The sequence below is a fragment of the Typopeltis vanoorti genome, chromosome 18 (assembly GCF_054136105.1).
Source record: "Typopeltis vanoorti isolate ZY-2024b chromosome 18, IOZ_Tvanoo_1.0, whole genome shotgun sequence".
In the NCBI taxonomy this organism is placed as follows: domain Eukaryota; kingdom Metazoa; phylum Arthropoda; class Arachnida; order Uropygi; family Thelyphonidae; genus Typopeltis; species Typopeltis vanoorti.
In genome coordinates, this window is record NC_143566.1 from 14706633 (window position 1) to 14733756 (window position 27124).

The 27124-nt window shown below is 34.2% G+C and overlaps 1 protein-coding gene across 2 annotated transcripts in view; it reads right to left on the reverse strand.

Annotated features, from left to right (window-relative positions):
* Nucleotides 1–27124, reverse strand: part of LOC150096503 (nucleosome-remodeling factor subunit BPTF-like) — a 425630-nt gene that overhangs the window by 272618 nt on the left and 125888 nt on the right. For both annotated transcript variants that reach the window (XM_090407800.1, XM_090407799.1), the window contains exons 6-7: nucleotides 26471–26800; nucleotides 16303–16899 (exon numbers count right to left, since the gene is read on the reverse strand). In XM_090407800.1, coding sequence (XP_090263926.1) covers nucleotides 16303–16899; nucleotides 26471–26800 — 927 coding nt within the window. The remainder of the gene's footprint in view (nucleotides 1–16302; nucleotides 16900–26470; nucleotides 26801–27124) is intronic.

A 27124-nucleotide genomic window follows, 5' to 3' on the forward strand; every position in this document is an offset into this window, starting at 1 on the left:
TATAAACTTACATAAATATTTATATATTATTTATTAGCACATAAAAATAAATAAATACAAAATTAAGAAAGAAAAATTTAAGAAAACAATACATAAACACCTATCAAAAATGGCACACTTTAATTTAAAATTCCTTTAAATATTAGTTAACATAAACAAAAAACTTATTAACAGTGTCTTTAATTAAATAGGTGAGTAACTGTCACTTATCTGGAGATATGGTTATTTCTCGCGTTCGAGAGTATCTTTTTTAATCAGAAAATTGGTTAATGTTGTCTGTTGGGTTTTCTTTTTTTCTTCATATATTTCACAATAACATCTGACTGCTTCTCGAATTTGCTTTTCGACTTTGGCGAAGCGATCAGTGTCTTGATCCATATTTTTGTAGTAGCTGAAGTCCTTGATTTAGTTTAGAAAATACTTCAGCTAATCCTTTTAAAGTAAATTTTTTTAACGATTTCTCTTTTCATCTTCCTTGTTATTCCTTTCTTCTTCTACAACTCTTTCATTTTGGAAAATCAAGTCTTGATCAGTCAGTTCACCTTCTTCGTGATCTGCTAATTCTTCCATATCCATAATATTGATTTCTAAATCCAGTTTTCTTGCAATTTCAACTATTTCTTCACCAATTTGTTCTACCATACTATGCTCATTGTACTCTTCGAGCGTCTCCTGCGGTAGTAACTTCTTCCAAATTCCTCGCATACATTGTTCCGATAGTTCCTTCCATGAAGTTCCAAAGTTCTGGATACATTGGTTAATATTGTAATTTTTCCAAAAATTGCATAATATTATAGCATCGTTGTCCATTGCTGTTAGTGCTTGAGAAAATGTAGTTTTCAGGTAATATGTCTTGAATGTAGCAATCGAACCTTGATCCATAGGTTGAGTCACAGCTGTTGTATTGGGCAGTAGATACATCACATTTATATTTTCATTCAAATCGCCGATGTGAAGAGGATGTCCTGGAGCATTGTCAAGTAGCAATAGAATTTTAAAAGGAATGTTTTTTTTTCAAGACAGTAGGCATGTACTTCTGGAATAAAACAATTTAAGAACCAGTCTCAAACAAAATAATTGTCATCCAAGCCTTAGGATTACTCCTGTAGTAAACTGGCAATTTGTTCTTGTCAATGTTTTTCAAAGCTGTGGGGTTTTGTGAACATAAACAAGAAATGGTCTTAATTTAAAACCAGCAGCATTTCCTCCAAGAAGAAGCATAATTCTATCTTTAAATGCCTTAAAACCAGGAGCCGATGTAGCTTCTCTGTGAATGTAAGTTTGTTCTGGCATTCTTTTCCATAACAGTCCAGTTTCATCTACATTAAATATCTGCTCTAGCAAATAGCCTTCATCTTTTATCATCTCTTTCAGATTTTTCTTAAAAATTTTGACACTTTCAAAATCGGAACTAGCAGCTTCTCTCATTATTCGTATGTTATGCAAGTTAAATCGGTTTTTGAATTGATAAAACCAACCTTCACTAGCGTTAAATGTATGCTCTCCATATTTACCTTCTTGTTGTTTCCTTAAATTGTCAAATAGGCTGCATGCTTTTGTTTGAATCGTAAACAAACTGAGAGGAATATTCTTGTTGATTTGATCATCTATCCATATCATTAAAAGCTTCTCCATTTTGTGAATTGGCCCTTCTCTTTTTTCCATTAAAATTGTACACTTCATATTAACTGCTTCCATTATTTTTGATTTATCTTTTATGATGGTGGAAACAGTTGAATGCGATAGTTTTTCTTCTTGTGCTATTTTACCGACTTTCTTTCCTTTGTCATATGCTTTAATGACCTTCATTCTAACATCTAAACTTAAAGCTGTCCTCGTCTTCTTTTTTTTTTATGTTGAAATTTTCATCAGTAGTTTTACTTCTTTTACTGGACATAATAGGTTACAACAAGATACAAAAATTGCAACGAGAGAAAAACGGACTCTTCGACTGCTGATTAGCAACTACGTGCCAAAGGCTGTGATAAATTAGAAGTGATGAATCATAGCAGCGGCTATTGCATATTGGTGATAGGCTTTGTTAGTCGACTAATGGCGACGCTGCAATGCTTATACAAAAGCAATGTAATATATGTATGTATGTATATGCTGGTGGTAAAGTTAAATTAGAGAATTTTTAATAATAATAATCGCTGGCGGCAAAGTTAAATTAGAGAATTTTTAATAATAATAATTTTGGCCGTCGTAAGTCGAGGACTACCTATATATATACATATACAGCAATCTCTCGATTAATGCACCTCCAATTAGTGCGTTTTAGACTAGTGCGTCATTTTTTTTCGATACCCAAATTCGATTAGTGCGCCTATATACATCTTAAAAATAAATGTTACAGATTTTAAAAATTTTCGATCTATACATTTTTTATGGCTAACTATTTTAAAAAATCACTCACCAGGATGAAATAATTTAGTTACCGATTTGAAACATCTTACAGTTATTTTTTAATGGCATACACTATTTCCATGTACGCTATGTTCCAAATTTACCACCAAAATTTATGTCGTCTGCATTACATAGCATTTTGCTGATCATATCTCATGCAATTGTTTTCCTTACTTTTTTATTTTAAATTATTTTCCTAACCTTTAATCATGAGTAAAAGAATTAGTGAGCAAAAAACAGAAGTATGAAAATGATTCGAAAAGTAATCTGATTGGAAGAAAAACTTGAAATAATAAAGAAAAATGAACAAGGCAAGTCCAGAGAAAAGATAGGACAAGAACACAAAAATGGGTGAATCAACTGCTGAATACAAAGAGAAAGGTAAGGATGGTTGAAGTTCATCATGCATGCACTGAAAATCAAAGTATTATAATGACTGAATTAGAAACACTTCTTTTTACATGGATTGAAGATTGTAATCAAAAACAGATCCTGCTAAACACTGGCCTTATTAAATCAAAAGCATTGTCTCTTTGTAACCTGGAAAGATAGGGCTATCAATGATGGAAAAGAAGAAGAATTCCACGTTAGTGCTGGGTGATTTGAGCATTTCAAAAAGAGAAATATCCTACATAATGTTCTAATCACAAGTGAAGCTGCAAGTGCAGATAACAAGATATCCAGAAATTTTGAAGAAAATTGTGTAAGAAGGGGACTATTGTGATCAACAAATATTTAATGTCGATGAAACCTGCCTTTTTTGGAAGCAAATGCCTTACAAGACTTTTCTAGCCAAATCAGAGAAATCTCAGCCTGGTTATAAAGTCACAAAGTCGAAATTACTGCCTAGCAATCTGCGAGCCATTTGGAAGCACATTCTTCCACATAGTGCAAATGAATTTAGAGGCTTTTCAAATGAATCAAAGTTAATTAAATCTCATTCTGAGAGGTTGAGATTCTGACCTGCTAAATTTAGATCCACAACGGTTAGATCCTGAAGAATATGAAGAAAATTTAATCACTGACAAGCCCAAAGAGGTTTCACAGAAACTATTTGAAAATAGTTTTCATACAATCGAAGTTTTTAAGCAGCAATGCTTAGAGACTGACCCTGGTGAAGAGAGAACCGGTAAAATTTGCAGAAGAGGCAATAGGGCCATACCATCAGTTGTATGAAAAAAAGAAACAGAATGCCCGCCAAACTACGTTAGCTCAGTTCTTAGTTAAGAAGCAGAATAATAAATTTATATTCTGAATATGTTTTATTGTCTTTCAGCTTCATGGTTTTCCTTTAACTAGGCCCTGAGACATACCCTAATTGTTTTACAAAAAAAAAAAAAAAAAAAAAAAAAAAAAATTAAGGGTCAAAAAAGAAATCTGAGGAACGAATTATACATTTTCCCATTGGTTATTATATTCGATTAGTGTGTTTTTGATTAATGTGCTATTTTAAAGAACGCATTAATTGAGGGATTGATGTATATATAAACTATGGGAAAAAGCAAGAGTGAAGAGTGAGAAAGTGAAAATGGTAGATTACCTGGATATATGATAAGCATGGAATTAAAAAGGAGGACTATGATAACAAATGATAGTGAATTTTTGGATATGAGGAAGGAATCTGAAGGAAGAAAGGATTTATATAAAAGGAATGATCTACGCTTGAATGATTTTGGAATTAGGAGTCTCAAAAATTTATTTATTGGTATGCAATCTAATACGGAGTCAGGGAAACTAAATTATGATGGGAGGAATGGTGCAAATATGTGTGTAAGAGCAACTAAGTTATGCAACAATATCAGTGAGAAAAATATGATCAATAATAGATGCATGATGAAAAGACAACTGTTTGTTCATATGGTTTAAACTTATTATGTGTAATGATATCTACATAAGTGAAACATTAGATATGAAACAAAATGTGAAAGTTGTCCAAAAGGATCATGCAGGCTACAGAGGAGAGCATACATCAATAATCACTTCATGAAAATTCATAATAAAAGTGTCTGATATCAAATGTACTAACATTAAAAGCAGAATAGCAGAAAGACTTATTGTGATGGCACTTCATGTTAAGATTTTTTATAATGGTTTTAATTTGCTACACAAGACAATAAATAATAATAAAATAAATAATATATTTATTTACTCAGTTGCTCATATTTCACTGGTTTTATACCCATCATCTTCAGAGCACAATGTGCTATCGATAGTTAATAATGGGAAACAGCTTAAAACTGTAACGGATAATGGAAATAACTGAAGTCCTAACTGGGCAATGTATGATGAGATAAAGAAAGAATTTAACAAACATTAATTTGATCTTATAATTACCGTCTCTCAGATTTTTGGTGAATTGACACAGCCATACTTGCTGAGGTTTGGGGAATGGTTTAAAGCTGCTGTTGTTTTTCTACTTCAGTCTCATTATCCCTACAGTGATTCCAGAAACAGTTTCTCTGATTCGTAATGACTTCTGTGTAGCACTTTGGTTTTCTGATAGGTAGTTTTCTGATAGATAGATAACTTCTGATTTATATTCAGTTATGTGCATTTATTTCATTGTATTCTGTTCTTTTTTGAAGAGCATAATAGATGATATTTAAATAATTTTTAATAGTAATATAAATCACATGGTTTATATAACAAACATTAATTTGATCTTATAATTACTGCCTCTCAGATTTTTGGTAAACTGACATAGCCATACTTGCTGAGGTTTGGGGAATGGTTTAAAGCTGCTGTTGTTTTTCTATTTCAGTCTCATTATCCCTGCAGTGATTCCAGAAACAGTTTCTCTGATTTGTAATAACTTCTGTGTAGCACTTTGGTTTTCTTCCATTTAATCCTGTGTGAAAGGGTGTCCAAGACATAGTCTGTTAGCTAAACTTGCCATAACGATGGTGCTGAATATGCTTCTTACGCAAATCCCAGCAGATCTTTCTGCCTTGAAGATGATGGATATAAAACCAGCAAAATAGTAGCAACTAAGTAAATAAATATATTATTTATTTTCTTATTATTGTCTTGTATTGTGAATTAAAACCGTCATAAAAAAATCTCAACATTAAAAACAGAAATGCAATGAAAAAACAGCACCAGGTAGTTTACATAATTTTTTGCACTTCTTGTTTTGTACATTTTTGTGATTTTGCAATTTTAATATTGTTTCCTCGGCAATGTCTCAGTGACTAAGACGAGGTATATGATCAATTAAACTTATATTTAATTAATTATATGTGCTGTATTCATTCCATTAAACCTAATAATGAGTTAAAACCATAAGTCTAAATAGTTGATTATGATGTCATAATCAACATTAAAATAGAAATATTTAGTTATATTTAATCTGCTGTTTAAGTGTATCCTCTCCATTTTATTTTGAATCGATGCTACTAAACTCCTGAAAAGTCCTGTATCTGGATACCAAATTTCAGCACTTTTTTTGAAACAAAATTCTGCCAGATAGATAACTTCTGATTTATATTCAGTTATGTGCATTTATTTCATTGTATTCTGTTCATTTCAAGATTGGATTAATAAAATCTAGGATTAATAAAATGGCATTTAATTTTACTAGAAATGATCTGAATAGTATAGTATAGATCAAAACTGAAAAATCACTGCAATTTTTGTTACAGTTTGTTATAGTTTTGCTAGATATTATTGTTCTAAGTAGGTTTAAGTAAACTCTGAAAACAATCTCTTTGCTAGCTTAAATTTAATTTAAAAAAAAAACCTTGTTTTTAATTTCTTAGGAGACATATTCCTTAACTGATAGGTAGTTGATAAGAAATGTGTATGAAGAACATAATAAATGATATTTAAATAATTTTTAATAGTTATATAAATCACACGGTTTATATCACTTGCTGTGCTGCATATTGTGTTATGCTCATGCCCCATTGACCTTAGCTTATTAATTTAAGTACTAAATGATTTAATTTATATAAAATATAAGTTTATATATGTCAACCACACAAAACATTTTCTGTGATGTTTTAGTATAGATGAATAGTAGATAGCAAGGACTAAAACTAGCCAACTTCTTTATGGAGACTTTTGATGAGAAAGCCTTAAACTCAGCACCACAAAAACCCACTGTTTGGCTTCACTACGTTGATGATGTGTTCGCTATTTTGCCACATGACTCAGATACACTCCACTCCTTCTTAACACACTTAAACAACCAACACCCTAGAATCCAGTTCACCTTGGAAAATGAGAAAAACAACAGTTTCCCTTTCCTAGACACATCACCTGTCAGCCTGATGGATCCTTGGCTTTTTCTATTTACAGAAAACCTACACATAAAGGCAGATACATTCACCAGCAATCCCCCTCCTCTCACAACAATATGGGTTATAAAAACAATATATAACAGGGCAAAATTAATATTTTTTAAATAATGAAACCTGTGGTGCGATCATAATTAAAAGAAACACACGTATTAACCACAGTGAAAATTATTTAATTGTAAATATTTCATCCTAAGTATCTTAGGACATCATCATCAGTACAGTAGTTTAAAACAATAATAGGAATAACATACAGTTAGGGCACATGATTACAATAGAATCTCATTAAACGTGCATAACGTGTTACAAAATTTAAAAAAAAAATAAAATAATAATTTAATACAATTTTGTATGACAATTTCCCATACTTTAGGAATAGTAAGACGTTCTTACTATTCCTAAATATGGGAAATTATCATACAAAATTGCGTTTTAAATAATAATTTTTTTTTTTTTTTTTTTACTTCTGTAACACGTTATGCACGTTTAATGAGATTCTATTGTAATCATGTGCCCTAACTGTATGTTATTCTTATTATTATTTTAAACTACTGTACTGATGATGTCCTAAGATACTTGGGATGAAATATTTACAATTAAATAATTTTCACTGTGGTTAATACATGTTTTTTTAATTAAAATTAATCTGTTCAGATGACAATGCCCTAACCACCGAACTAAACCATATCCTTAACACTTTATTAGCCAATGGCTACAACCCCCCAAAAATATTAAAACCAGTTAACCACAACCCCCCCCCCCCTTCATAACAAAGATTACACTAAATCCATCACCATTTCCTATATTCGGGGCACCTCTGAGAAGTTAACCAAAATCTTAAAAAAATGTGACTGATTTCTTGTTACAAACCATATAAGAAATTGGCATCCCTTATCTGCTCCACCAAAGACCAACCATTTCCCAAACCTATCTGGAGTATACCAGGTCCCTTGCAGCTGTAAACTGTCCTACTTTCGCCAAACAGGCAGGACAGCAAATGTCAGGATTTCGGAACACAAAGACTACATCCGGTTTCACCAGTACAGCCACTCTGGGCTTGCAGACCATGCTCTGGATACCCATCACAGAATACTTTGGAAGAAAGCCACATTAGTACACCGTAGCAAATTTAAATATGAAAGATTGTTCATGGAATGAGCCGCAGCTCTAAAAAAATTTCTAAACTTCAAATTTGGGTGCATGAGATTGTCCCAAATTTGGGAAGCTTGCATCTTGAGAACTTCAGTCCAACAGCCAAGACAACCCAATATAGCTGTTAGGGGGCACTTTTAGGACTCTAGGAACAACAGTAGTTTTCTCTCTTCTGCCTCATTTGCTTTTTGTAGTGCCTGCGTGAATGTGTCATAGTTATATGTTCCCATGAAGATGGCAAGTGACAATTGCCGAAATATCGGAGGTATTTATAAAAGTTTTTTTAATTAATATTCCAGTATACATTGTAAATTCCTTAAATAATTTAATAGTCATGTGTTACCAACGTATAAGGCCTATCTACAAAAATTAGATTTTTAGTGTTTTTTTAAATAATTAATTCCAGATAGAAAAGGCTGCAAACAACACCTTGTTATTGTTTTGAACAAGAAATTACGAAAAGGGAAGGGCATTGGGTGCTTCTTTTTTTTTTTTTTTTAAACAACTGGAGTTTGCAGTGCTTTAGGAATACTATGTGAGGAAGGTTGGTCTGGAGAATAACACCAGATAGAATGAAAGAGGATGAATTTAATTTCATGGATTTGAAGGTGCAACTTGAACAGATGTTCAGCACCAGTTGCTGCAGGCATTATCATTGCTTAGAGGAAAATGGGGATAAAATGATGGTAAATAACAATCTGCTATTAATTTTCCCTATTTTCCTCTAGTTTAGCAGAACAGTATCTATAAAAAAAAAAAAAAAAGGCATCACACAGAAATAGAATGTCAGTGAGCCTGAGTGTGAGGGATCACAATCAACTGAATCATGCTTTTCTGGACAGCATGAAAACCATTAAGGTGGTTTCTGGAGCACCACTTAAAATAGAAGAAAAGTAGAATATTCTAAAGTTGGGAAGTTGTGAGACAATACTAAATTTCGGCATCAAGATCGTCCATAACTAACGTCTTAGACAATGATCATTTAGCATTACTGAGCCCAAATGAGCCCAAAAAAGTTTGTCAAATGAAGAAAATTAATAGACTGCACTGACATCAGTAAAACTAAAGGTAAGATAATAAGGTTGGTGACTGAAGACCAGAACTGCACCCATGGTTGTGACCTTTCTCTTTTTGTTCTTCTTAATATGCATAGGAATGCTTTAAAAAAATCAAGAACAACCTCTACAATTTCACCAAATTTTTTCATGGATTATTTTCAAACATGAATAATTTTTGGATCTGCTATAGATTGAAAGTGCTGGGATCCATGTTTAGTAATCTGAAAACTGGTGGAGAACTGAGGGGCAAGGATGATAGGACAAAAATTTGATGATAGATGTTTATCTCCACTTTTTTGGAATAAAGTGAATACAACAAGCTTGCTTCCATAATTAAACACGTGTGCAGAGAAAATTACACAAAATTCTCCATTTACATAGCAGATTGATACCAGAAAAAAATAGAAGAATGGTTCCGATTTGTTGGTGGCTTTAAAGCCACCAACACGTGGGGGTGCTTAAGGGTCAAAGCTGTATAACTGAGAGGAGACATCCACATTGCCGTTAAAGGAATGCAGAGAACCGACCAGAGCTTCTGACCTAATATCCAATCCTCACCTTCTCGTGGTGCACCCTGTTGGGTATCTACCTGGACACTGAACAAATGAGGATGAGCTGGCAATTTGGGATTTAGCCGACCAAATTGTATTCCTATTGGTTAAACCAAAATACAAAATGATAGTACAACATGACAAAATTTCATGCCGGCTGGGGTGTCTCCCAGTTAAACTAGGCCCCAATTATTTTCGCCAGGGAACCAGGGTGAACAGTGAAAAGTCATCTATTGGAGCAAATCTGAAAACACACCCCAACTCAACATCACCAGAGTTAAAGATCGGTACTAGCAACATAAGAAGCCTGAATGGCAAAGATATGGAGTTAGCAGAGGAATTACATAAGTAGCAGATCGACATAATAGGGGTGACTGAAACAAAAAAGCAAAAACTGGTGAGATCTTTCTGAGCAATAAATACAAAATGTTATATTCAGGCAATGACAATCAAGGAAAAGAAGGAGTGGCCATAGTATTCAACACAGAATACGGGGCTAATCTTCTTGAATGGCAGGCAGTGTCAAGTAGAGTGATTTGGGCAAATATTAGAATGGAGAACTGGACAATGAGACTTATTTGTGCCTGTGGTCCCACAGAAGGGTCTACTGAGGTAGAAGTGGAGGAATTTTTTGAGGCTTTAGAAAAAGCAACTGACACAATGAAAAACGAAAAGTTGGTACTTGTTGGGGATCTAAATAGCAGAGTAGGAAATGATTGTGAGACATACAAAAATATTTTGGGAAAATTTGGAGAAAAGAGGAAAGCTAATAATAATGGCAAATATCTGTTGGATTTCTGCTCAGGACATGGATTGGTTATTACTAACACCATGTTCCAACATAAAAATGTGCACAAATTCACATGGAGAGAAGAGGCAAGGAATAAGAATAGTCTCATTGACTATGTTATTGTTGATAGCGATGTTTTCTCCCTGGTGCAGGACACCAGAGTGTACAGAGGATTTGAAATTGGAAGCGATCACTATTTAGTCTTGAGCAGGATAAAATTGAATTTCACATTGAAAAGAATAGCATGTCAGAAAGTTTTAAAGCGAATAAAAGTTGACCAGCTCTCGGATGTGAACTGGAGACTAAAATACACAAAGATTATTGAAGGAAAAATTAAAGAGTTTGAGACCAGGAACCAAACCTTGGAGATTCAGTGGCAAGCCTAGAAGAAAACCCTGATTGATTCAGCTAGAGAGGAATGTGGTGAAGTTGTCTGCAAGGATAGAAAAATTAGAACTCCATGGTGGACACAGGAAGTTAAAGAGGCAGTGAAGGAAAAGAAGAAAGCATATCAAAAGTTCCTGGCAAATAAGTCAGCTTGTGCTCTTAGAGAATACAGAGACAATGTAAGAAAGCTAAACAGTGTGTAAAACTAGCTAAACAAAAGTCATGGGTGGACTTTGGCAAGAATATAGAAAATAAATATCAAGAAGGTGGCAAAATATTCTGGAGGTTGTTAAAGAAGCTTAGGAATGGAGGAAAGAGCGCTGTAAAAGGAGTTAGAGATGATAAAGGTGACATGAAAACGGGAGAAAAAGATATCCTTGAAGTATGAAGTAATTACTTTGAAAAACTGCTAAATGAAACAAGCAGTGATGACAGCACAGTGATAAAAAACACTGACCAGGCATGCAGTCAGAAATCCATATCCATACTTGAAGTAGAAAAAGCATCAAAGGCTTGAAATGTGGAAAGGCAGCAGGAGTAGATGATATTCAACCAGAAATGCTGAAGAATGGTGGTATAAAAGTCTTACAGTGGCTGCAATGCATAGTTCAGAATGCCTGGACAGAGGGACAAATTCCCAATGATTGGAGTAGAGCTCTGATAGTACCCATATATAAAAAGGGAAATAAAACTGAATGTGAGAATTACAGAGGTATTTCCTTACTGAGTGTTCCTGGTAAGATATTCGCAAGTATACTTGAGAAAACGGTTGAGAAGCATTGCGGAAGAAAAGCTTGGTGAAGAACAAGCTGAATTCAGATCAAATAGAGGCTGTCAGGATCAGGTCTTCACTTTACGACAAATAGTGGAGAAATCATGGAAATATAACAAAGATCTGCATTTAAGTTTGGTCGATTTGGAAAAGGCACAAGAGAGAAGTTATTCAATATGCTACAGTTATATGGTGTCAATGGGGCATTATATCAAGCAATACTTAGTCTTTATTTGAGTTGTAAGTCAGCAGTTAGAATTGAAGGAAGTACAGGAAGATGGTTTAATGGTAAATCTGGTGTGAGACAAGGATGTCTCACATGATATCAAAATTGGAGATGTTAATGTCAGCTCTTTGCTTTATGTGGACGATGTTATACTGTAGATAAATCCCCTACAAGTCTGCAAGATTCTCTGACTAAATTGAATAACTGTTGTAATAGATATGCTATGAAGGTCAGCAATAAAAGAGAAAGACAATGAAAATAGGCAGAATCATTGAAAACGTCAACTGTGTTGTGAATGGAGAACCTGTGGAATAAGTAAAACATTTCAGATACTTAGGCACGATTTTTAGTGAAGATGGTAAATTAAATATGGAAATAGACAACAGAATCAACAAAGCTGGTAGGAAGTCAATTGAATGAATTCATATGGAATAAGAAAGAAATTAGTCTTAACACTAAATTAGCTGTATACAACACAGTGTTCAAACCAGTTTTAACTTATGGATCTGAGAGCTGGGTCAGAAGTAAAACACTTGACCAAAGACTAGAGACCGCAGATATGGGAGTCCTGAGAAAGATTAGAGGCGTGAACAGATGGCGTCAATGGCAATATCATATTAAAAACGAGAATATTAGGAAAACACTTGACATTGTAGGCAACCAGGAATGCATTAGCAGAGCTAATTTCAGATGGTATGGTCACTTGAACAGAATGGGTGAGGAAAGATTAGCAACACAAGTGTTTTCTGCCAGGTTGGGAGGAAAACAACCCAGCGGAAGACCAAGATATAGGAGGATTGATATGGTACAAAGTGCCTTAGACGATAGAAATATAAGATCTGGTAATGTTGGAGTCTTGACAAGTAACAGACTGATTTGGAGGAAAATTGTAAATAGGAAGTTAGTAATGATGTAAATTTTTCATGTAGTACTATCATATCCTGTTCATCCCTTGAGGGTACATTGCAGGAATTTGATGATGATTATGACAATAATATGAACCATATTATATGAACAATAAGTTATTTTCAAACAAAACATATGAAAATCATTGAATAAAACTCCATTTAATTTTAATGGAATATTTTTTTTAATTTTAAATACTTATTTTAAGTATATACATATGTATCTTTCTTAAAGTAAATAGTGTGTCATTAATAAAACAGAAATTCGAAAAGGCTCAAATACACCTGCAAATATGGTTATTAGTTAAATTTTATTTGCCGTCACTTTCTGACAGTAGCCACATTCTTTTGTGTGAGAATGGAATTAAATCACTTTCATCACTTGAAACACTTTAGCCATCCTGTTCATACTGTAATGGCAAAATGTTTTCTTCAGTAAAAGGAACTAAATTAGCATTAATTTCTAATAATTCTGAAGATTGATTTTTTTTCTACCACAAAGTCTGTAATTAATCATTGAGATCCTGTTTTGACTAGATCTTTGTATAATTCTTCATATTGTGTGCAATATATGACTTCAGTTCACGTTTAAACTGTTCAGCTCCTTCAACATTTGGATCATGTGTAAGAAAATGACTTTTGCAATTTACTAGCCATTTGAAGCCCCTCTTTAATTAATTCTGCAGTGAGTGGAATCTCTACTTCATCATTATCACTTTTTTCTTTTTCATCGAGATTCTCAAGGACAGCTTCTATTATTTCATCATCATTAACAGTTTTGTCAACCATCAATATTTCAATATCTGCAGACGAAAAATCATCAATGTGTTAACCAGCAGAATTTTGAATACAATTTGAGGTGGGATGGGGGGTTACCATAAGGATCAAAAGATTATTATTGTTATTACTGCTTTCTAGGCCTTTTCAAACACTTTCTGGCAAAAGACCAGAGGTGAACTGAATGAAGGGAGAAGAAGGAAAGTGGAGATGAAAGGCCAGAAGGGTTTGGTTTGGCAGAAGGTAATTGCTACTGTTTGAGCAGGAAGCAAATTTTTCTTCATGTGAACCACAGATTTGTTGAGAGTTCCTTTTCAACTGCTGCAAACTGCAGTGCATTACCTGAGTATGAAGTTGGAGTCTCTGCCTCAAGTCACTCATGGTACACTTAATTTTTCTGCTTGGACTACACTGGTAAACTTTGAAAATCATGTGAACCTAAGAAAGTTTGATTCGTTGCAATTCCATTCCATTTTGTCTCATACACTCATGGTATGTGCTTATTTATTATTATTATTATATATATATATATATATATATATATATTTTTTTTTTTTTTTTTTAATTTAATTTTAGCTCAGTCTAATTGGAAAACTTAGATAGTGGGCAAAGTTTGAGTAGAATAGAAGATGAAGACGCCTTCATTCCAGCAAGAATTATTCCATGCCTTGGTCAAAATATGTCTGGATGAAGAGAGTGAAAGCAGAAATCAGACACAGAAACAAGGAGTAACAGTTACAGAGGCTATCCCACTTGAGACCTTGAAATGCTAAACAACACAAAGCAAGATGTGACTGAAGAAAGAGCATTCTGTAAAAAAGGAAAAGTAAGGAGTGGAGGGAAGGGCATTTTGTCTTGTCCTGGGAAAATGCTAAACATGTCCAATTCACAGTTAAGAAGGCATATATATGGAAGTAGTACAGACAAACTTAGGAGGCAGCTTGTATTAGTACAACAGCATAGGATGCTACAGGGAAAATATGTCAGTAGAGCATGGAAAATTGTTAGAGAATGGGAGTAGCATCACTAAGTAGCAGTTGGGAAAAGAAAAGTTAAAAAAAAAAAACATTGTGGAGGGAACATGAAATAAGAAGTGATCCACATGTTCATGAATGAGCAATAAGAAGCATGGACTGAAAGAACAACTAGCATGGTAAGGAAAGCAAAATCAGATTATGAGAGCAAAGCATCTAAGAGGACCAAAGGAAATCCTAAACAGTTATTTTGCTAATAAGAGAAAAAATTAATAGCAAAGGATAACTTTCAACGAATATTGTAGTAGGAATGTGACAGAAGTAGAAGAAATAGTTAAGTTACTAAGTGATCACTTTGCATAAGTGTATCATCCAAGATAGAGATACTGCAATTGATGATGTGACAGAGGCCAATAAGAGAATAAAAGCAGATGAACTGGAGGCACTCAGCATATTGAAATATACCAATGTGAATACAGTAATGGGATTGGATGGGATATCAGTGTTAAGACAATGTGCAGTGGCAGTGCCCCTGACCAACTCTGGCAGGATTCAAGGGAGTGGAAAATGAGTAAGACAGTTCTGTTACATATAGAGGCTCCAAACCAGAAGTAGAAAATTAGTATCTAGATTAAAGACAAATTAGAAGTGGTGGCGGTCAAGGTATTGAAAAGTTGGTTAAAGGCAGAATTCAGGAATGGATGGATAGGAACATGATATACTCTATGGCGACAGCATGGCTTTGTGAAAGACAGATCCTACTTTATAATTTATCCATTTTTTAAAACAGAATGGTAGTCAAGTTAGTTAAAATAATGTCTTGACAGTGCAAAGTAATCTGACTGAATACCACAGAGAAATCTATTATGTAAGTTGGAACCAAAAAAAAGTAAATATTAAAGCTGGTGTCATAGATAGGTGGCTACAGACAACAGCATATGGTGAATCTAGGTTGGACAAAATCTAGGAGCATAAACCTGACTAGAGCAGTGTCACAGGGGATCTGTGCTAAGGCCACTGCTTTTTTAATTTTTATAATATATTTGAATTATTTGAAGGGAAGGAGCCAGCTCAGCTATTTGCAGTTAAGATAAGAGAATAGAAGCAGATGAACTGGAGGCACTCAGCATATTGAGATATACCAATATGAATACAGTAATGGGATTGGATGGGATATCAGTGTTAAGAGAATGTGCAGTGGCAGATAATGCAAAATGGGGAAAGATAACAGTTAATAAAGTGATGTCAAGATATTGTAGGATGATTTAAAAAAAGCAGATTTATTTAAATAAATGTAAGTTAGTTCATTTAAATAAATATACTAAATCTAAGTTATCAAAATGCATTGTAAATAATTGTAACTATTCAAGTTGTGTGTCACAAGTAGCTAAGAAGATGAATTATTATTAACTAAACTGTTCTGTTTAAAATGCATGAGGTAACACAATAAGTGAAGATCAGAAAAATTACCAGGGTATTATTGTTTTGATAGCAAAACTATATGAAATTTGAGTCAGCCTGCATGATTTACTGTACTTTAGCACAGTGTAATTTTAAGAAATAAATTATTGTCATTTTAACAGGTTAAATGATTAAACCTTGTTTAATAGTGAAAACATTCTTAAGCAGAATGGGGGATGGAGTTACAGATGGGCAGCATCTGTCTGTCATTTTAACTAGGTTCAATAAGGAAATAATTTTAATAATAATAAGTAATAAGGAAATAATTCTTGAGCAGAATGGGGGGGGGGGGTAACGGATGGAATGGGTTCGGTCTCTACTTCTTCTTAATATTGTGTTATACAATATCGATCAAAGCAAGTATTACCGTATTTGAATATTGCTTATGAGAAATTATAACTTTGCTATCAAAATAATTAATTGTCTTAGAGTATATCAAACTAAGCTTTATTGCAATTAACTTTGTGCTGGGTTATATAAAAAAAAAAGCAAAATAAAGATTGAGAAAGAGTCACAGGCAGAAAAGAATAATTAAATTTGTATACCTAGAGATTCTGTCCAAGCAGGATTGAAGAGTACTGGTTTCATAACAGCTTCTAAAATGCTCAATGCTAAAGCAAAATCCCTGGAAGAATTACACATATTCACAGCTTTAATCCAATTGTTGCGATGGATTGTCCAATTAGGATGAAGTAAGGGTGCTGGTACATTATTTTCCAACTGAAGTAAAGTTTGTCGCAATGTAGCAACTGTCAAGGCACGAGAACCATGAGTAGTACCATGCCATTTAAACTCACTAGCAGTAGTTAAACTAAATTTATGTGACAAATGACGCCTCTTGTCTCTATCTTCTGCATGCTGATGTTTATTTAATGCAAGGGTATTGGTAGCAAACTGATTACTGAAATTTTTGTAATTACCCTCCAGACCAAGCTTAAAGAAAGTGCAAGTAGAAAGTGAAAGAGACATATTACTCTTTGATCTCGTAACACGGGATATTTCACCATCCTTATTGATTACTAATACAGAATCACCATCATCATTCTTTCTTGATCCAGACCTCAAGACAAAAGGATCAAAAATAAAAGTCCGAGGTTGAAGGGCGCCAGTTTTGGAACGTGTGACAACTCCAGATTTCTGACCTATTAAAATAAAGATGGAAAAATATAGAAATGCACTAAGTATTATTATTATTATAACTCTATACAGATAATAATTATTTATTAGGGATTTCTCAACATGACCCAGAGTTATGTAATTAATTAATTAATCCTAGAGAAACATAATCCGATAATTATATCAAAAATTTTGTAATTTAACCTGAGGATGTTTGTTTCTCCGGCACCACAACCACTTTCATCACAATCTTAAATGTAAATAGAAACAAGCGAGTTGTGAACATATATAATATTAGAAATTGATTGAGAATGTTCATTGAACAGAGGAGACTGTTTTATAGCAATTTCAGAGGTTAGTATTTAATTTATTATTAAATACTGACATTTAATTTATGATTAAATAAGCCTTGCATCTCATTTGCAGAGCTGATTGTCAAATAATGATAAAAAAAAATGCTGTTGAAATATAATTTATCACTCCTTGATTTTTGTTGTTCAGCACAGGAATGTACTTTCTTTTGCAAATTTAAATCTTTGCACATTGCTGTATGAAATGAATGCTGTCTTTGTTTTTCATCAAGACATGCAGTAGTAGAGCAACTCGGACGGAATATAAAAAGAATTTACAATGAACTCTTTAATAATCAGCCTTACAGATGAAATGTAATAAATGCTACCAATTAAAAATACCATTCTCTGAGGAACCACTATAAGAGTCTCATATACAGCTGCTCAATGAATATAATTAATCTGTTAACTACAGTTGGTTTTTGTATTGTGTTCTATTTATAATTAAGATCCTGACCCAGCCAATCAAGGATATAAAGCATTTTTGGAAATTATGGAGACAACTACCGTGTTTGAATAAAAACTTTAGTTTACTATTACTAAAATTTTACAATTCGACGTTTCGACCTTTATGTTAAAGTCATCTTCTGGAGCGTACAAATATACACAGGAAACAAGCTATACTACAATCATACTGGTTCGTTAAAGACACTGACTAACCGCTACCACAATTGTTGGCCTGACCTCTGGTGGAAAAAAAAAAATAAAATAAAATAAAAAAAAATAATAAAAAAATAAATTAAAAAAAAAAAAAATTGTACATCAGCGCTAAAGTCCTATTATTTGTGTTGTCTACTATATACATATATTAACATTTTATTAACATCATTCCAGCCAGTTGGAGTGGAATGGTTTATAATAATAGCAGATTGGCTAGAGTCCTGACTTGTGTTGAATCTTTCAAATTAGGTTGGCTGAATGTGTGCCATCCAGATCCTTGGAATTTTCATACCATCTTTATTGTTGATATTTGGGTGGTTTATCAGGATTTCGCAGGATTCTTTAAATTTTCTTTCGTACCATGTTTTTGTACGGTGTAAGGAGCAGGTGCTTTTCCAGTTGATTTGGTGTAAGGTGTTGAGTGCGTGGTCTGAGAGGCCTGCTTCACCATAATGGTTATATTTAATGTGTCTAATGTGTTCTTTTTTGCGTATAGGGATTGTCCGTCCTGTTTCACCAATGTACGGTAAGTTACAGGTGCAGCGGATGCAATAGACTCCAGGATGTGCTAATGGGAGGAGAGGGTCCTTAGAGGAGCTGAATATGGTTTTGAGTTTAGTGGGTGGTTTAAAGGTGGCGTTAAGGTTATAATGTTGTAGGATTCTGTTGATTTTTTCTGATAACCCTTTAATGTATGGGATGGCTATGGTTTTACTGTAGTCTAGATTCGTTTTTGTTGTGGTTTTATAGAGTATTTTATTGACAGTATTTTTGTTATAGCCATTGTTTATGAATGTGTCACTAATGATTTTTAGTTCTTGTTTTAGGGCCTGCTGGTTAGAGCAAATAGTTGTGGCTCTGTTTTTAAGGGTGTTTATGACTCCATATTTTTGTGCTGGGTGGTGATATGAATTCGCATGTATGTATTGGCCCGTGTGTGTAGGTTTTCGGTAGACCGTGAAGGATAGATTGCCTGAAGGAAGACGTGTAACTAGTGTGTCTAGGAACGGGAGCGAATTTTGGTTTTCGATTTCGATGGTAAATTGTATGCGTTCGTGTTGTTTGTTTAGGTGGCTGAGGAATGTGTTTAGCGTTTGTCGACCGTGCGGCCAGATCGCGAACACGTCGTCAACGTATCTGAGCCAGATTGTCGGTCAAAGCGTGGCGGAATCAAGAGCCCTTTGCTCAAAGGTTTCCATGTAGAAGTTCGCGATTGGGGGGATAATGGTGAGCCCATGGCCGTACCTTCCTTTTGTAGGTAGAATTTGTTTTGCCACACGAAGTAACCGGACTTTAGTACGTGGGCAAAGAGGGCCGTAATGTCGGGCGGAAATTTGTTCTGTAGTAGGAGAATTGTGTCATTGATGGGGACATTAGTGAAAAGGGCAGAAACGTCAAAACTGACTAATAAGTCGTCTTTGTCGAGTGTTATGTTTTTGATTATGTTTATAAAGTGTTGTGTGTTTTTTACGTAGGAGGGGGAATGACCTACCAACTCCTTGAGTGTTGCCGCTAATTTCTTGGCTAGGTGGTAATTGGGACTGTCTATTCCTTCCACTATTGGTCGAAGGGGCACATTTTGTTTGTGTATTTTCGGAACCCCATATATTCTGGGGGGGCGGGCATAGTGGGGTTTGAGTTTTTTTAACTGTGTCTGGTGGCCAAGAAGTGACGGACTTTAATAGTTTTTCTGTTTTGTCCTTTATCCTCTTTGTTGGGTTATAATTCACCATTTTATATGTGTTGTTATCGGCTACTAGTTGGTTCATTTGCAGTATGTATGTTGACCTGTCAAGGACAACAGTGGCACTGCCTTTATCACCTTTCGTTATTATTATGTTTTGTTTGGCTTTTAACGATTTAATTGCTGCTAATTCTGTTTTAGTCAGGTTATTCTGTATGGTTTTCTTGGTATTTAGGACATTACTGGTTTCTAGTCGTATTTTGTCTGCTATGTTATTAGGTAGGGATCTGATGCCTCTTTCAATGTGGTAGATAAAATATAATTTGTTTACCTTTTTAGGCGCTATTGCGTAGTTCCGTCCTTTATTCAGCAGCGTGAGTTCGCCGTTGTTCAGGGTGTGGCTTGATAAGTTGATCACATGGTTCTTGCTTGTCGGTGGTTGGTAGCTCCTTGTCTCCCTTGTTTGTTGTTCATTGTTGTTTCTCGGGGAGGAAGTCCTCTGATTGGCCTCCATATTTTGCCGTTGTTTCAACCTGTGGAATTTTTTCTCGAGTTTTTCTTTGTTCTTTTCCAGGGTATGCTTGGCCGAATTGTCAGTAATTCTTTCAAGTGTTTGTAGAATGTCTTGGTTAACACAGTTCGATAGTTCTAATTGTAATTCAGAAACTAGATTTTGTGTTGTAGCTAGGTTTCAGCGGGCTGTTTGGATCTGTTCCCTAAGCATTGCTTTTTCTGTGCGGTCATAGATACGAAGTGCCTTAGCGGACGTAAATTTCTTTTTTAGCCTGATGCAGATCGGAATGAGGTTATTGTCTCTGCATCTCTTTAAAAAGGCCAGCCGATTGATCAGAAGAGAAATACGAATCTTTAGCTTACCATAGCGATTGCAGCGCTTGTGGGTATCATTTCCATGGATGATCTGAATCCTTTCTTTTAGGCTTGCACGGTGATCCGAATGCATTTTTGGAAATTATGGAGACAACTACCGTGTTTGAATAAAAACTTTAGTTTACTATTACTAAAATTTTACGATTCGACGTTTCGACCTTTATGTTAAGGTCATCTTCTGGAGCGTACAAATATACACAGGAAACAAGCTATACTACAATCATACTGGTTCGTTAAAGACACTGACTAACCGCTACCACAATTGTTGGCCTGACCTCTGGTGGAAAAAATAAATAAATAAATAAAAAAAATAAATAAAAAATAAAAAATAAAAAAAAATAAAAATTGTACATCAGCGCTAAAGTCCTATTATTTGTGTTGTCTACTATATACATATATTAACATTTTATTAACATCATTCCAGCCAGTTGGAGTGGAATGGTTTATAATAATAGCAGATTGGCTAGAGTCCTGACTTGTGTTGAATCTTTCAAATTAGGTTGGCTGAATGTGTGCCATCCAGATCCTTGGAATTTTCATACCATCTTTATTGTTGATATTTGGGTGGTTTATCAGGATTTTGCAGGATTCTTTAAATTTTCTTTCGTACCATGTTTTTGTACGGTGTAAGGAGCAGGTGCTTTTCCAGTTGATTTGGTGTAAGGTGTTGAGTGCGTGGTCTGAGAGGCCTGCTTCACCATAATGGTTATATTTAATGTGTCTAATGTGTTCTAACGCCACCTTTAAACCACCCACTAAACTCAAAACCATATTCAGCTCCTCTAAGGACCCTCTCCTCCCATTAGCACATCCTGGAGTCTATTGCATCCGCTGCACCTGTAACTTACCGTACATTGGTGAAACAGGACGGACAATCCCTATACGCAAAAAAGAACACATTAGACACATTAAATATAACCATTATGGTGAAGCAGGCCTCTCAGACCACGCACTCAACACCTTACACCAAATCAACTGGAAAAGCACCTGCTCCTTACACCGTACAAAAACATGGTACGAAAGAAAATTTAAAGAATCCTGCGAAATCCTGATAAACCACCCAAATATCAACAATAAAGATGGTATGAAAATTCCAAGGATCTGGATGGCACACATTCAGCCAACCTAATTTGAAAGATTCAACACAAGTCAGGACTCTAGCCAATCTGCTATTATTATAAACCATTCCACTCCAACTGGCTGGAATGATGTTAATAAAATGTTAATATATGTATATAGTAGACAACACAAATAATAGGACTTTAGCGCTGATGTACAATTTTTTTTTTTATTTATTTATTTTTTTTATTTTTTTTTTTCCACCAGAGGTCAGGCCAACAATTGTGGTAGCGGTTAGTCAGTGTCTTTAACGAACCAGTATGATTGTAGTATAGCTTGTTTCCTGTGTATATTTGTACGCTCCAGAAGATGACCTTAACATAAAGGTCGAAACATCGAATTGTAAAATTTTAGTAATAGTAAACTAAAGTTTTTATTCAAACACGGTAGTTGTCTCCATAATTTCCAAAAATGCATTCGGATCACCGTGCAAGCCTAAAAGAAAGGAATCAAGGATATAAGTTTTTGCTAAATAAAGAACTCGATTATAGAAGCTTTAAAAGGCCATTTGTTGTCTTTATTTTTTTTTTTTTAATTCAGTTTATTCACAAAGAAAATGTATTTATAAAGCTTATTCGATCAGTCACTGAGAGAGATTCTAAATATTTAGTATTTTTGGTACCAATAAAAATTTCCTCCATTGTATGTTTAAACAATTAAATATGTAATGAAAATATCAGCAATTAACTTGTTTGGATCACATTATATACTTCAACAGTACATTTGTTGATGCAAGACAGAGAGTATTTTAAACTGAAATATGCCACTTGGTATGAAAGTGGTGGTGCATGTATGTACACGCACATTGCAAATATTCTTAACTTGTAGAAAAATTTAACAGCAATATTTAAGATTTATCTCTAGAAAAAAAAATGAAGCAAGTTTCAAGTAAATCATGATGTGTAATAAGAAACTGCCCTTTTTTTTTTTAATACAACTCCATTGCATGAAAGGTTGGTAAACTTCTAGTACTTTGCGCCACAGGTGGACTAGGGAATTTTAAATATTGCTGTTAAATTTTACTACAAGTTAAGAATATTTGCAATGTGCGTTTTATCAACTTTTTTTGAATTCTTTTGTATTATTTTTATTATATAATCTGAAAATTCCATTTGAGAGACCAAAAGATCGAACTTTTTCAAACTATTTAGACCTCCAATAACTAGAACAGTGGTCTCATGCTGGGCGATGCAATTTATCTCCCACCTAAAAACAATGGCATACCTCCATGTGCATGGTGGGATTCGAGCCCACAGCCATTTGTTGGAAAGTAGATGCATAAACTGCTCAGCTAACCAGGTTGACAAAAATATTTACTTCCAGTTTTGAAAGTGGGGTGCTTAAGGGTCAAAGCTGTATAACTGAGAAGAAACCTCCACATAGCCTTTAAAGGAATGTGGAGAACAGACCAGGGCTTTTGACCTAATGTCCAATCCTCACCTTCTTGTGGTGCACCCGGTTGGGTATCTACCTGGATACTGAAACGAATGAGGATAGGCTGGCAATTTGGGATTTAGCCAATCAAACTGTATTCTTATTAGTTAAATCAAAATAAAAAATGACAGTACAACATGAAAAAATTTCATACCAGCTGCGGCGTAGCTGGTTAAACAAGTCCCCAGTTATTTTTTCCAGGGAACCAGGGTAAACAGCGAAATCTCAGTTACTGGAACAAATCTGAAAACACACCCCAACTTAACATCACCAGAGTTAAAGAGTGGTACTATCAACATAAGAAGCCTGAATGGCAAAGAAATGGAGCTAGCTCAGGAATTAGATAAGTACCAGATCGACAATAAGCATGACTGAAACAAAAAAGACAAAAACTGGTGAGATCTTTCTGAGCAATAAATACAAAATGTTATGTTTTGTATTTATTGGTCCCACAGAAGGTTCTACTAAGGTAGAAGTGGAGGAATTTTTTTAAGGCTTTAGAAAAAGCAACTGACACAATGAAAAAGGAAAAGTTGGTCCTTGTTGGGGATCTAAACAGCAGAGTAGGAAATGATTGTCAGACATATAAAAATATTTTTGGAAAATTTGGAGAAAAGAGCAAAGCTAATAATAATGGCAAATATCTGTTGGATTTCTGCTCAGGACATGGACTGGTTATTACTAATACCATGTTCCAACATAAAAATGTGCACAAATTCAAATGGAGAGAAGAGGCAAGGAATAAGAAAGTCTCATCGACTATGTTATTGTTGATAGCGCAGGACGCCAGAGTGTACAGAGGATTTGAAATTGGAAATGATCACTATTTAGTTTTGAGCAGGATAAAATTGAATTTCATATTGAAAAAAATAACATGTAAGAAAGTTTTAAAGCAAATAAAAGTTGAGCAGCTCTCAGATGTGAACTGTAGACTAAAATACACAAAGATTATTGAAGAAAAAATGAAAGAATTTGAGAACAGGAACCAAACCTTGGAGATTCAGTGGCAAGCCCTGAAGAAAACACACCGGTCTGAAAAGATAGAAAAATCAAATCTCCATGGTGGACACAGGAAGTTAAAGAGGCAGTGAAAGAAAAGAAGAAAGCATGTGAAAAGTTCTTGTCAAATAAGTCAGCTTGTTCTCTTAGAGAATACAGAGACAAATGCAAGAAAGCTAAACACTGTGCAAAACTAGCTAAACAAAGTCATGGGAGGACTTTGGTAATTCATAAAAAATAAATATCAAGAGGTTGGCAAGATATTCTGGGGGCTGTTGAAAAAGCTGAGAAATGGAGGAAAGAGTGCTGTAAAAGGAATTAGAGATGATAAAGGTAACATGAAAACAGGAAAAAAAGATATCCTTAAAGTATGGAGTAATTACTTTGAAAAATTGCTAAATGAAACAAGTAGTGATGACAGCACAGTGATAAAAAACACTGACCAGGCATGCAGTCAGGAATACATATCCATACTTGAAGTAGAAAAAGTCATCAAAAGCCTGAAATGTGGAAAGACAGCAGCAGTAGATGATATTCGACCAGAAATGCTCAAGTATGGAGGTGCAAAAGTCTTACAGTGGCTGCACTGCAGAGTTCAGAAGGCCAGGACAGAAGGACGAATTCCAAATGGTTGGAGGAGAGCTCTCATAGTATCCATATATAAAAAGGGAAATAAAACTGAATGTAAGAATTAGAGGTATTTCCCTATTGAGTGTTTCTGGTAAGATATATGCAAGTATACCTGAGAAACAGTTGAGAAGGATTGTGAAAGAGAAACTTGGTGAAGAACAAGCTGGATTAAGGCCAAATAGAGGCTGTCAGTATCAGATCTTCACTTTACGACAAATAGTCAAGAAAACATGGGAATACAACAAAGATCTGTATTTAAGTTTTGTCGATTTGGAAAAGGCATATGACAAGGTGCCAAGAGAGAAGCTATTCAATACGCTGCAGTTATATGGTGTCAATGGGGCATTATATCAAGCAATACTTAGTCTTTATTTGAGTTGTAAGTCAGCAGTTAGAATTGAAAGAAGTACAGGTAGGCGATTTAATGTTAAATCTGGTGTCAGACAAGGATGTACATTATCCCCACTTTTATTCATTATATATATGGATCACATTATGAAGGAAAGTGGTATTAAACCTGATATCAAAATTGGAGATGTTAATGTCAGCTCTTTGCTTTACAGATGATGTTATACTTCTAAAGTCCACTACAAGTCTGCAAGATTCCCTGACTAAAGTGAATAACTGTTGTAATAGATATGATATAAAGGTCAGCATTAAAAAGACAAAGACAATGAAAATAGGCAGAAATACTGAAAATATCAACTGCATTGTGAATGGAGAACCTATAGAACAAGTAAAACATTTCAGCTACTTAGGCACAATTTTTAGTGAAGATGATAAATTAAATATGGAAACAGACAACGAATCAACAAAGCTGGTATGGTAGGAAGTCAACTGAATAAATTTATATGGAATAAGAGAGAAATTAGCCAAAACACTAAATACTTCTGTATACAAGACAGTGTTTAAACCAATTTTAACTTGTGGATCTGAGTGCTGGGTCAGAAGTAAAACACTTGACCAAAGACTAGAGACCGCAGATATGGGAGTCCTGAGAAAGATTAGAGGCGTGAACAGATGGCATCAATGGCAATATCATATTAAAAACGAGGATATTAGGAAATAAATTGACATTGTCAGCATCCAGGAATGCGTTAGCAGAGCTAATTTCAGGTGGTATGGTCACTTAAACAGAATGGGAGAGGAAAGATTAGCAAAACAAGTATTCTTTGCCAGGATGGCAGGAAAAAGACCCAGAGGAAGACCAAGATATAGGTGGATTGATTCTGTACAAAGTGCCTTGGAAGATAGAAATATAAGATCTGATAATGTTGGAGTCTGCACAGGTAACAGATACTGATTTGGAGAAAATTGTAGATAGGAAGTAAATGATGATGTAATTTTTCATGTAGTACTATCATATCCTGTACACCCCTAGTGAGTATATATCAGGAATTTGATGATGATGATACTTATATGGTTTTGTGAACTGTATTTAGTTTTTTTTTTTAAATAATCTATAACAATATTTATATAAAGTAGATTGATACCTCAGGCAAGTAAAATTTTTCTGTGGCTAGTTGATTTACATTACATTTCTGAAGCCTCATTGGAAAAGTAGAATGGCAGTCAAATTCCTGTAGTAAAGTAGAAGATTATGCATTCTGGGGTTAAAAAATTATGAATTTTTATACTACATTGATGGAATGCACTCCAGGAAAGAGTGCTTCTACTTTTTGGCCTATGGGCCAAAAAGTAGAAGCACTACCCACTCAATCAATCCCTGGTCAACTTAGTTTTTTATATTTAAGTATATATACTGACCAATTATACCCTTATAATCATAAAATATTTTAAATTATTAAGAATAAATCACCATATATTTATTACCTTCTTCTTCCTTTTTATCACTTTCTTTTACTGTACGTGATCTACCATATACCTTCAATCCGATCTCTTTTTTCTTCATTTCTTCTTCTTCTCTTAATGATTCTTTATCTCCATCAAAACTTTCTTCTTTAACAGAGCCATCTAATTCTCTATCTTCTTCCATTAAAGTAGAAGAATCTTTATCGCATGCTTGATATTTCTTCAAGCTTTCATCTTTTTCTTCTACCTTGTAATCATCTTCACATTCTTTCTTTATATTTGAAATGTCAATTTCTTGTAATTTCTCACTTTCTGTTACCTCTTCTTCTTTATCTATATTGGCTATTTTAACTGAAAATATCAAATAAAAGAAAAATACGTATCAACAAATTTTTTCATTTTCAAATGAATTAAGAGAAATCAATGCATAAACCACAGCCACTCAAGAAAATAAAATTAACAAAATACTTACTTTTAAAGATAACTCTTATGAGGATTATGTAATATGTAATATATATAATAATAATATTATTCTGATTGTTATTATTATTATTGACACTAAAACTCCACACAGTCTAAAGACTCATCGTGAAAAGCAAACTCTGTTACACACAAATCCATCAAACAATGCTTCACGAGGGTGGTCTGACAAGTTCTCGGCCTCGAACCATAGAT